Source organism: Siphateles boraxobius, unplaced genomic scaffold (assembly GCF_051911475.1).
Source record: "Siphateles boraxobius isolate OS27281-9 unplaced genomic scaffold, OSU_SipBor_1 47, whole genome shotgun sequence".
Classification (NCBI taxonomy): domain Eukaryota; kingdom Metazoa; phylum Chordata; class Actinopteri; order Cypriniformes; family Leuciscidae; genus Siphateles; species Siphateles boraxobius.
The window spans coordinates 2291074-2304068 of record NW_027509108.1 but is presented as its reverse complement, the minus strand read 5'-3'; the positions used below and the strand labels follow the sequence as shown (position 1 = coordinate 2304068).

The following is a 12995-nucleotide window of genomic DNA, read 5'->3' as shown; positions in this document are numbered from 1 at the left end:
AGGCTGTACCCTTAATACCGAATGAATGCTCTAAACGCCTAATGAGAACATTATGGTCTTCAGTATTAAAGGCAGCTGTAAGATCTAGCAGGATCAATACAGCATTTTTACCAGAATCAACTGCCATTAAAATGTCATTGAGTACTTTTAACAAGGCAGACTCTGTGCTATGATGGGCAGTAAAACCTGATTGAAAAGGTTCTAATAACTTGGCTGAATTTAAAAACAAATTTAATTGAGACAGCATGATTTTTATCAAGAGTTTTGATAAAAATGTTAACTTAGAGACAGGCCGGAAATTATTAAGGCAACCCTCATCCAGACCATGTTTTTTAAGCAAAGGCTGAACAACCGCATGCTTAAAACTATTTGGGACTACCCCAGTGTTCAAAGATGAATTAATCAAAACTTGGACACTGGGGCCCATTATAGGAAACGCAGCCTTAATAATCTCTGAAGGAATGACATCAAGTGGTGTAGTAGTTATCTTCATCTTGTTAACCAGCTCGTAAAGGTCTATTATAGGTCTATTATAGGTCTATTTACAGCTCGTTATAGGTTATTATTTGGCTGAGATTTGGGCCAATTATGGCTCATGTGTGGCTCATGTCTGTTCTTCAGACCTGCACCATCCCCGGACCATCGTTCTTTGCAGTGTGAACTGAAACTGGGCCAGACAACAATTGCTATCTGGGTTAGTAGATTAAACACAAAACATGAGTTTAGAGTTTATTTTATCCTTTTCAGACTCACCCAGGAACGTCTCAGTGTCCATCAGTCCATCTGCTGTAATAGTGGAGGGAGATTCAGTGACTCTGAACTGTATCAGTGACTCAAACCCTCCTGCAGATATCAGCTGGTTTAAAGGAAAAAGGAAGATTTTGCAATCTGGTGAAACCTACAGCATCACTAATATCCAGCCTGAGTCCAGCGGATACTATCGTTGCTCTGCTAAAAATAAACATGGATCTCAGACTTCTGCTGCTGTGAATCTGAATATCATGTGTTAGTCTGCCTTTATTTTTAATCAGCTCTGGCAGATTAATTGTGCAATAATTTGTCTCACTTCATGTATTTTTTACATGTGTTGTCTTTACAGATCCTCCTAGGAGTGTCTCAGTGTCCATCAGTCCATCTGGTGTAAAAGTGGAGGGAGATTCAGTGACTCTGAACTGCATCAGTGACTCAAACCCTCCTGCAGAAATCAGCTGGTTTAAAGGAGGAACGATTGTAGGATCTGGAAGAATCTACAGTATCTCAAAGATCAGCTCTGATGACAGCGGAGAATACAAGTGCAAGTCCATCAATGATCACGGAAAGAAAAACTCTGATGCTGTGACTTTAAATGTCATGTGTGAGTTAATGATGGTTCAGTAAGTGTGATCAACCTACTTGTGGATTAACAAACGCAAAACATGAGTACAGAGTTTTCTTTTGACCTTTTCAGACTCACCAAGGAACGTTTCAGTGTCCATCAGTCCATCTGGTGTAATAGTGGAGGGAGATTCAGTGACTCTGAACTGCATCAGTGACTCAAACCCTCCTGCTCTGAACTTCAGCTGGTTTAAAGGAGGAAGAATTTTGCAATCTGGTGAAACCTACAGCATCACTAATATTAAGTCTGAGTCCAGCGGAGACTATCATTGCTCTGCTAGAAATAAACATGGATCTCAGGCTTCTGCTGCTGTGAATGTGAATATCATGTGTAAGTCTGCCTTCATTTTTAATCAGTTCTGGAAGATTATTTGTGCAATGATTTGTCTCACTGTTAATGTCATTTTACATATTTTGTCTTTACAGATCCTCCCAAGAGCGTCTCAGTGTCCATCAGTCCATCTGGTGTAATAGTGGAGGGAGATTCAGTGACTCTGAACTGCATCAGTGACTCAAACCCTCCTGCAGAAATCAGCTGGTTTAAAGGAGGAACGATTGTAAGATCTGGAAGAATCTACAACATCTCAAAGATCAGCTCTGATGACAGTGGAGAATACAAGTGCAAGTCCATCAATAAACATGGAGTGGAATACTCTGATACTGTGACTTTAAACGTCATGTGTGAGTTTATTACATAAAAAACAAAATACTGTAGATTAGAACATCCCAGCATGTTTATAATGATTTTCATCAATAATTATTTGAACAATTTTTTTTATGATCCTTGTAACAATTATGTTTGGTGATTCTTATTAGACCTTCCCAGGAATGTCTCAGTGTTGATAAGTGGATCTGGTGTAATAGTGCAGGGAGATTCAGTGACTCTGAAGTGCATCAGTGACTCAAACCCTCCTGCAGAAATCAGCTGGTTTAAAGGAGGAACGTTTGTAGGATCTGGAAGAATCTTCAGCATCTCAAAGATCAGCTCTGATGACAGTGGAGAATATAAGTGCAAGTCCATCAATAAACATGGAGAGAAATACTCTGATGCTGTGACTTTAAATGTCGTGTGTGAGTAATGATGGTTAAGTACCCAGCAAAATCCCCATTGTAAAATCAACACTAGTCATAACACATATGGTAAAGTAACAGTGGAAGCAGTTTTAAAGTTAATGAGATAATTAGGTGATTGATTAAGGAATGATTGAGCATTAGTGATGAACACCTGCTGTTAACAAGCAGAATCACTGAAGGAAAGAGAAACATAAGAACTACAACTGACTTCTAGCCACAGCCTTAGATGAAATCAACTGAAGATAAGGTGGGCTTTCACACTGGGCTCGTTTGCTGAGGTCCGAGCCCTGGCGCGATTGTTCCCGGCGCCCCCCGCAGCGTTGGTCTGGTTTCACACTCAACTTGATTCTATCGAACTCTGGTGCATTTGCGTGCGTCTTATGTCATCGCAAACGTGCACGGCACATGGTAGAAAACATGACGCGGGTCAATATATATATATTTTTTTTATTAATTTAATGCTATAGCTGAGTAAACAACACAAGTTTACTGTGTGTGTGTGTGTGTTTGTGTCAGTGGCCTGGTAAACCCTACATTATGGGGACAAAATGTCCCCATAAGGATGGCAATATCTGAAATCCTTGTTCGTGTGGGGACATTTTTTGGTCCCCATGAGGAAAACAGCTTATAAATCATACTAAGTGATGTTTTTTGAAAATGTAAAAATGCAGAAAGTTTTCTGTGATGGGTAGGTTTAGGGGTAGGGTTAGTGTAAGGGAATAGAATATACAGTTTGTACAGTATAAAAATCATTATGTCTATGGAAAGTCCCCATAAAACACGGAAACACTACATGTGTATGTGTGTGTGTGTGTGTGTGTGTGTGTGTCGCATAAAGTGTATTTCCGCTGCTTGCAAATGGACTCTTTTGAGGAGACAGTGGATTTCCATTAATGTGTTGCCCTGATTGCACATGCTATGTGCGAATACACTGCAGACTCACTCTTGCTCATATCCAAGGTAAATCATCAACACTACATGTGTTTTATTTAACTAAATACATCTTAATCGGCTAAAACGCATGCGCAGGATACTTTACTTCCTGAACAAGTGCGCACCCGAGTCTGTGTTGCTTGCACATTCACGCGAACCGCGCCACGGTTCGGGAGCAACCGAACTCAGACCAACTCTTCCAGGTAGTCTCGGGTTTGATACCCCAGTTCGCATCTGGGTCCACATGACAGCAATCACATTAGCGATTTTTCATGCGAACCGTGCTCCATTCTGAACTAAACTGCCAGTGTGAAAGCCCCCTAAGATCTCTGCAGAGGAAGATTAAACAACTCCACAAACAGCATTACCAGCTTCCCTTCACTTTCACCTTTCACTAGATGAAATAGACTTTATCATCATAAGGTAAAATGATTCACTAATCTCACAACAGACAAAAAGTGGCTATTTGAAAACGGGGAGGAGCCATTGAAAATGTCCTACCTTAGCTTTTTTGGTTCAATGGAAATAAAGGGTACATTTACACAATATGCTTAAAACGGAGAAGTTTTTCCTTCGACTGTTCCGAGTAAAGACAAACACCATTGTCAAAACAATCCCCATTCACACGGATCTGCAAAAAGACAAAAAGCGCTGTATTCTGCTGCCAGGCCATTAGATGGTCATGAAACACTACAGACTGAACATGTAATACGCATCGTCTTCAGAGATTCACGTTTTTGCTGTTTACACGGAGACCATTTTCAAAAACGTGCATTTTGGAACCCGTTTTCAAAAGTTTGTGTTTTGAGGCACCCAAAGTGTGGTTGTCGTGTAAATTAATGGCCAAAACGTTTTACGTGTTTAGTTGAAAACGGTGTCGTGTAAACAGCCCCTAAGTCAGGGATGGGCAAACTCGGTCCTGGAGGGCCACAGCTCTGCAGAGTTTAGCTCCAACCTTGATAAACTCTCCTGCCTCTAGTAATCCTGAAAACATTGATTAGCTGGTTCAGGTGTGTTTGTCCCTGATAGCAATCAACCATTGAAACAATGTTAAATCAATGCTAACTGCATTGAATCAACATCTCTTTTGCTCCCGCAATTAATGTTGAAAAAATGTTGAAATTGCATCTATAAATCTATGGTAATGGCATTAAGTCAGTGCTATAATGTGATGTTGGTTCAACATCATGTTTGCACTCTCAGAAAATGAAACGCAACAATTACAACTGACTTAAAGCCACACAGCCTGAAATCAACTGCAAATAAAAGAAGACAATAAATCTCTTAAGATCTCAGCAGAAGTTTTTTTTTTTTTTTTTTGAATTAACAGAGGTTTAGTAGTTGATGTTTTATTGAAAATATTTGATCACCGTTATTGTGATCAGTGTTTCCTTTAGTTTGACAGTTTGACTCTTAACTTTTATGTGCGTTTCTGGTCTTTTTAACAGTGTTCATCAAAACATATATTTTGTTGCAGAGAAAGTAAGAAACAAAGATAAGCAGTTGAAACAGTTTTCAGCATAATTATAAGCAGGATAGCACCCTTGAACATAAGTGGTTATTTATTATAAATAAATTATGTTTATCATAATACTTTCTTGCTACATATCAGATGTTCATAATTTTACTTTTTAAAATCAAAGCACGAATTTTCTTTTTTAGACACATACATCAAGAATCAGCATACGAATCTCAACAATGGTGACATGCTTCATGCCGCAATGCATGCTGGTTTTATACTATGGTGGCTGCCAATATGCATTGCAGCATCAAGCATGTCACCATTGTAGAGATTCATATGGTGATTCTGGATTTCTACGTGTGTATCCAAAACAAACTCCCTTTAATGTATTTTAAAAATCAAAATGCAGAATATCTGATCTGTGGCAAGAAAGTGCTGTTTGTGAAAACTAATTGACAACAAATTTAGGTTTGGCACTTTAGGTTAGTGGTAATATTAATAATTATGATGCCAAAAACATTTTCACCTGATAATGTTTGTTTCTGGCTTTCTTTACAATTATTTATGTTTTTTAGTACACAGTTGCAAATATCACAAATTCACATAAAAGAGAGTCAAAGAGTCAAACTGCACAACTAAAGGAAACACTGATCACCATAATGATGACCAAGCATTTTCAATAAAACATCAACATCTAAACCTCTTTTAATTGTCAAAAATAATCTTGAGAGATTTATTGTATTTTATTTCCAGTTGATTTCAGATTTCTGTCTTTAAGTCAGTTATAGTTGTTGTGTTTCATTTTCTGAGAGTGTAAACATGATATTGAACCAAAATCACAATATAACATTGACTTAATAATGCCATTACCATTGACATATGGATTAAATTTCAAAATTTTTTCAACATTAATTGCAGGAGTAAAAGAGATGTTGATTCAATGAAGTTAGCATTGATTTAACATTGTTTCAATGGTTGATTGCTATCTGGGACCCTAATCAAACACACCTGAACCAGCTCATCAGTGTCTTCAGGATTACTAGAAAGCTACAGACAGTAGAGTTTATCAGGGTTGGAGCTAAACTCTGCAGAGCTGTGGCCCTCCAGGACCGATTTTGCCCATCCCTGCCCTAAGTCAAGGCATCATACAAAGCTGAGCATTCTAAGGCATTTCAGTGGGCCTTTAATGTCTTAATCTTCAGTTAATTTCATCTAAGGCTGTGATTGAAGTCAGTTGTGGTTCTTTTGTTTCACTTTTTTTGTTCTTTCTTCTTTTCTTCTGTGATTCTGCTCATTATCATCAGGTGTAACCACTAATTGTCCATCATAACTCTATTAATCATCTTACCATCTAATTAACTTTAACACTGTTTCAGTGTTACTTTAACACTAAGTAGAGTGCTTTGAGCAGAGTCAATTTAACTCTGTGAATTTTGCCATGTTTATGTGATCAACAAATTAAGAGTACTAACAAACGCAAAACATGAGTTTAATTTGTCCATTTCAGACTCACCCAGGAACGTCTCAGTGTCCATCAGTCCATCTGGTGTAATAGTGGAGGGAGATTCAGTGACTCTGAGCTGCATTAGTGAATCAAACCCTCCTGCAGAAATCAGCTGGTTTAAAGGAAAATTGAAGATTTTGCAATCTGGTAAAACCTACAGCATCACTAATATTAAGTCCAGCGGAGACTTTCATTGCTCTGCTAGAAATAAACATGGATCTCAGACTTCTGCTGCTGTGAATGTGAATATCATGTGTAAGTCTGCCTTTTTTTTCTGAAAGATTATTGGTGCAATAATTTCTCACCACATTTCATTTTACAGTTTTTTTTTTTGTTTTGTTTTTGTCTTTACAGATCCTCCCAGGAATGTCACAGCGTTGATAAGTGCATCTGGTGAAATAGTGGAGGGAGATTCAGTGACTCTGAACTGCAGCTTTGATTCAAACCCTCCTGCTTTGAACTTCAGCTGGTTTAAAGGAGGAACGAATGTAGGATCTGGAAAAATCTACAACATCTCAAAGATCAGCTCTGATGACAGTGGAAAATACAAGTGCAAGTCCATCAATGAACATGGGGAGAAATACTCAGATAATGTGAATTTTAATGTCATGTGTGAGTTAATGGTTTCAAAGCAGCTTTACAGAAAATATATGTCTACATTACAATTTAAAGCGATCTGTTATCACACAGCAAAAACTCCAGTGTTAAATTAACTCCCCTGGGAGTTTATATGGCTCCAGACTCAAGAGTGTTAAAGTTAATTAGCTAATTAAGTGATTTACTGGGTGATGATTGACCGGTATTGAAGACACCTGATGTTGACAAGCAGAATGACTGAAGGAGAAAATCGATTTTTTAAGACACCACTATGGTGATCAGTGTTTGCTTTAGTTGGGCTCGTGACCCTTAATTCATTAACTTTAGATTTTGTTTGGCTGTTGTATGTGGGTTATAACTGCCAGGTGAACAAAGAGAAAAGTTGATCAGGTGGTGTTGGTTATGTTTTTGACATAATCATAGTTTGACCTTAATCACATATCTAATTTAGAGAGTTATCTCTACCTGTTATCTGATTACAGCAGCCCTGTGACTCTACAGCAAATGATTCAATATAATCCAAAATATTTCTAAAATGTTTTTCTGATCAAAAGACTTTGAAAATGACTTTCTTTAGACACACTGACATCAATAATTAGCCTGTGAATCTCAACAATGGTGACAATAATATAGCAGTGCATTCTGGGTGCCACCAATAAAAACTCATTCATGGTTCCCATCATGCTTTGCGTTATGAATAAATTATGATCTGAATTGTCCTAGTAATTTCATTTCCCTAATTGAATATTCTGTTTGTCACCATTGTTGAGATTCATACACTGATTCTTGATGTATGTGTGTGCCTAAAAGAAAGATTGTGTTTAGTCAGAACAACTTTTAAGAATAAATTTAGATTATTTAGAAAATTCTGGATATTGTGCTATAGAGTCACTGTGATGCTGGAATCAACAATATACATTTAAGTAAGAGATTAGATTCTAAATGAGTTCAGTGATTCAGGTCAAGTTATGATTGTCAAAACATAACCAATACCATCGGATCATCTTTTCTCTTTGATCATCTGGCAGTTATAACTCAGATACAACAGCCAAAACAAAATCTGATGTTAACATTTTAAGGGTCAAGAGCCAATCTAAGGCAAACACTAATCACCATAATGGTGGCTTAAAAAATAGATTTTCTCCTTCAATGATTCTGCTAGTTAACATCAGGTGTCTTCAATAATGGTTAATCATCACTCAATGAATCACTTAATGAGCTCATTATCTTTAAAACTCTAGAGTGTTCATTTAACACTCATATTTTAACACTTTAATCCTTATGGCGCCATGGTCGAGGTTACTCGGCAAGATGTGGCACTGAATAAAACGACCGATTTTGTCAAATGGGGTGTCAAATTTCGTTTGACTTCCCCTCTACTAGATGGCAGACATGTCATACTTCATCTCCGACTCAAAAAAAAACGTTACGCTTTCAATACAGAATCTTCGAGCTAGAGCGCATTGAATCAGTGTGAACAAAAGCAGAGCTAGTGTGTGAGTGAGCCATTTTATCAGAGCAATATTGTCAATGTCAGCGAGTATTTGCATTAGATTATTATCATTTTTATTATTACATATACATATCATACATATCATATTATTATTATTATCTAATGGCATCAATTAAGCTTACCCGCAATGAAGTGTTGGGTCTTTTATTAGCGGACTCTGATTCTGAAGGGGAATATCTGCCTATGACGGTGATTCTGAAAGTGAAAGTATAGCCCTACACAAAGCACAAACGGTGAATGGAAAATGTAATCCCTCCATAAACTTTGGGTCATCCTTAATATTTCTCTAATTTACAGAAAGTCTATCTTTTATCACTTTTAAGATATAACCTTTTGAAATTAAGATGTCAAAATCGAACGTTTTAGGAAAAACCTCTGGCGCCTAAAGGGTTAACACTCTTGAGTCTGGAGCCATATAAACTCCCTGTAGAGTTCATTTAACACTGGAGTTTTTGCAGAACATGGAGTTGACTGTGTCCAAGAAATGCATTTCAGAAATGTACATTCAAATTGCGGAGCTAACAATGTATTAATTTATGGCAGAAACTATGAGCTTTTTGAGGCAATGAATACATGTTAACAAATGGATAAATAGAAAAATGTAGCATTGGTGCATGTTGATGCAAAGTTTGCGTCATTTGAAGTCCTCTCAGGAGTTGGCACCATCTCTGGTGTTGAAGTCTTCTGAAGTCTTCATAAGAGGCTGGATTCGAACTGGAACTTGCATAACAAATGCAAAACACGAGTATAGAGCTTTCTTTTGTCCTTTTCAGACTCACCCAGGAACGTCTCAGTGTTCATCAGTCCATCTGGTGTAATAGTGGAGGGAGATTCAGTGACTCTGAACTGCATCAGTGACGCAAACCCTCCTGCTCTGAACTTCAGCTGGTTTAAAGGAGGAACGATTGTAGGATCTAGAAGAATCTACAACATCTCAAAGATCAGCTCTGATGACAGTGGAGAATACAAGTGCAAGTCCAACAATAAACATGGAGAGAAATACTCTGATGCTGTGACTTTAAACGTTATGTGTGAGTTAATGTTGTATGCATGTTGTTCAAAAACTTCAAACTCATAATTTTCTAATATTTGTTGTGAATTTTAATTTCTGTCCTGTTTTAGACCCACCCAGGAACGTCTCAGTGTTGATGAGTGGATCTGGTGTAATAGTGGAGGGAGATTCAGTGACTCTGAAATGCATCAGTGACTCAAACCCTCCTGCTCTGAACTTCAGCTGGTTTAAGGAGAATGAAACCTCAGCTGTTGGATCTGGACAGAGTTTCAGTGCACTACAGAGTGGACGCTTCTACTGTCAGGCTCACAATCAACATGGATCTCAGAGATCAGACGCTGTAACTGTCACAGGTGAAGCTTTGTAAGAGCAAACCTGTATATATTTCTTCAGTCTGGAGTGATAATCTTAGTTGATAATGTTTCACTCTTTCAGAGCATCACAGATCCACATGGCATGAAGTCTTTGGGATCACAGTGGAATGTGGAGCATTATTCCTCCTCGTCATCATCATTATCGTCGTCATCCTGTTTATAATGTGAGAACCACAAACAACATTGATCATTTCAAATATAGTCATCCATATGCTGTTAATTTCTGTCATTATTACAGAAAGAAACGAAGGAGTGTTAAATCTGAAGATCTCACTGAGGAACCGGTAATTGATCCAAACACAACATGACTTTACAGAAGCAGAAAATCAATCGACCAGCCGTTATATCTATAATCATGTGACTTCATGATCTGCATTCAGGAACAAATATACAGCAGGAGCAACAGAGTCTGATTCAGAAACAGAGGTGTAAAGTCCAGGTTCAGAAAGTAAAAGTATTTTGTTCCAATCACCTGTATTTGGTAATTAGCACAGTTTTTCAACCGGGATAGAAATCAGCTGGCTGAGGTCCTGAGTGGAATAAACAAATGGCCGGACTTTTACTTTCTGACCCCTGGACTATACACCTCTGGAAACAAATTAGTTGATTCTTAATATATATATATATATGAGCAATGTCACAAAAGTAGCAGTGCAATATCGCTGTATATCAACACGGCTGTGATTCAGCCTTAGGTAATCACAGCGTGCTGATATACAGCCATATCCCGCCATATGATTGTAATATTGCATTTATACAACAGTTTGATGGCACACTTGAGAAAATAAATAAGAAACAACAATGGAGTGTCTTTAAAAACACTCTTTGGAGTGTCTTTATAAACACGCAACATTGTGACATCCCAGATCTGGCACATGCGGAAAGATGATCTGGCCCACATGCAGCGTGGAATGACAGCCCTTGGGCGTCTCACTCCTGTTTGCCAGATCTGAGCCACAAGCAGGCCATAGCAATGCCACATGTCAGCCAAGAGCAAAGAAATAAACCAGAACTGGACCTTATCTGAGTCAGAAAATCTGTGTAAATTAAATATGTCATTTCATCCTTAATAAGCCTGTTAACAAGCAGAATCAGTGAAGGAAAGAAGAGAACAGAAAAAGAGGTGAGCAGAAACACAAGAACTAACAGTCAGAGGTGTATAGTCCAGGGGTCAGAAAGTAAAAGTCCTGCCATATGTTTATTCCAACCATGAACTCAGACAGCTGATTTCACTAATTAGTTCTGTCTCCTGGCTGAAAAACTGCTAATTACCAAATCCAGATGATTGGAACAAAATACTGAGGAGGACTTTTACTCTCTGAACCTGGACTTTACACCTCTGATAATATGTCCGCTGAGGAAAGAGATATGTTCTTCTTTGTTCTTCCCGATGACAGAGCTAAAACAAAGACGGTCTTTGCTGCCATCTAATGGCGTAATAATGTAACTTTCACTGAAGTCCATATCACAATCCTTTTTCAATACTAAATATGGCATATTATTTATACAGAATAATATTTATTGAACATCAATTTTTAAATTAACAACAATAGCCATTATAAAAGATAATAGGAAATAAACACAAGCAAACAATTCAGTCAAATGTTCAAGTAGCACTCTAGTACAGGATTTAAGTGAAATAGGCTATAGCCTAAATGTAGTTATGAAGCTTAATTTTCCCCTTAACAAAAATAGATTTGCTCTGGAACAAGTAATAGATTAATAAGACCAAGGATCGCCCGTTTGATAAAGGCTACCCCCAAATTAAGTTTATCTCATGTTTAACCACTATTATATTGCCTCCTCCTATTTTTTGATGTAAGTAATTTTGTTTCTGTCCCTATAGCAAACTTATTACAATGAAGACACAGCTCTTGAGCTCAAGTCCATGACCTCTGACCTGTACAACACATTCAAAGTAAGTGAGCTGTGCTGTGTGTTACTGTCTTCATTATGACAGCAACATCTTCTAATACTACTAGGATTACTACACTTTTCAATTAATTTAATTTAATATAATATATTTAGATTTATAATAGGTCTGGTTGTCACACAGCAAAATCCCCATTGTTAAATTAACAATCCTCAGTGTACATAATATGTACATATATAACAATATATAACACATATTATGTGTCCACACTACAGGGTATTAAAAGTAACTTAATCAGTGCTGCAGTTAATGAGATAATTAAGTGAATAATTGAGTGATGATTGACCATTATTGAAGATACCTGATGTTAATGAGCAAAACTACAATTGACTTCAGTCACAGTCTCAGGGGCTGTTTACAAGACACTGTTTTCAACTAAAAAAGTAAAACTTTCTATGCATTTTGGCTGTTCATTTACACAACAACAGCATTAAGAGTCCCTGAAAACGGGATTCAAAGTACACGTTTTTGAAAACGGTCTCCGTGTTAACAACAAAAACATTAATCTCTAAAGACGATGATGTCATGCACATGTCTATTACATGTTCAGTCTATAGTGTTTCATCGCCATACTGGCATAGCAGCAGAATACAGCGTTTACTGTCGTTTTCGTGGATCTGTGTGTATGAGGATTGTTTTGACAATTATGTCGTCTGTACGCAGAATACTTTTCTGTTTTAAGCATATCGTTGTCATGTAAACGTACCCTTAATCTTTGTAGATCTCAGCAGAGGAGGATTAAACAACTCCACAAACAGCATTACCAGCTTCACTTATTACTAACCAGACTGACTTTATTTTTGTCAGACGTCTACAGAAGCTCTTATTGAGAATTATAAGCGGTTAGTTCCAATCCTTGATTCTGATTGGTCAGTAGCTGTGCTTTATTCACGATAAAACACGGCTATGACCGCTTCACCCAGCGATTCTATTTATCACTGCGCCCTTAGCAACACCCTTAGCAACCACACATATCAACATAAACAGAAAAAAATGTAAAAATTAAAAATGGCATGACGATGGAAAAGTTGTTTGAGGAATACTTTGGCTTTAGACAACATCTAAAGTCAATGATTTAAGAGTCAAGACCCCAACTTAAGCAAACACTAATCTCCATAATGGTAACATACCAATTACGGTTTTCTCCTTCAGTGATTTGGCTTGTTAACATCATGTGTCTTCAATGTTGGCAATAAAAAATAGTGTTCTTAAATCATCT

The 12995-nt window shown here is 37.5% G+C and overlaps 1 protein-coding gene across 1 annotated transcript in view; it reads left to right on the top strand.

The window, feature by feature from the left end:
• The window catches only part of LOC143710408 (B-cell receptor CD22-like), a 35421-nt gene that overhangs the window by 15058 nt on the left and 7368 nt on the right, over positions 1-12995 (top strand). Inside the window, exons 5-15 of the mRNA XM_077201356.1 lie at positions 1100-1354; positions 1448-1705; positions 1801-2055; positions 2191-2445; positions 6351-6602; positions 6702-6959; positions 9231-9488; positions 9580-9822; positions 9905-10007; positions 10082-10127; positions 11690-11761. Coding sequence (XP_077057471.1) covers positions 1100-1354; positions 1448-1705; positions 1801-2055; positions 2191-2445; positions 6351-6602; positions 6702-6959; positions 9231-9488; positions 9580-9822; positions 9905-10007; positions 10082-10127; positions 11690-11761 — 2255 coding nt within the window. The remainder of the gene's footprint in view (positions 1-1099; positions 1355-1447; positions 1706-1800; positions 2056-2190; positions 2446-6350; positions 6603-6701; positions 6960-9230; positions 9489-9579; positions 9823-9904; positions 10008-10081; positions 10128-11689; positions 11762-12995) is intronic.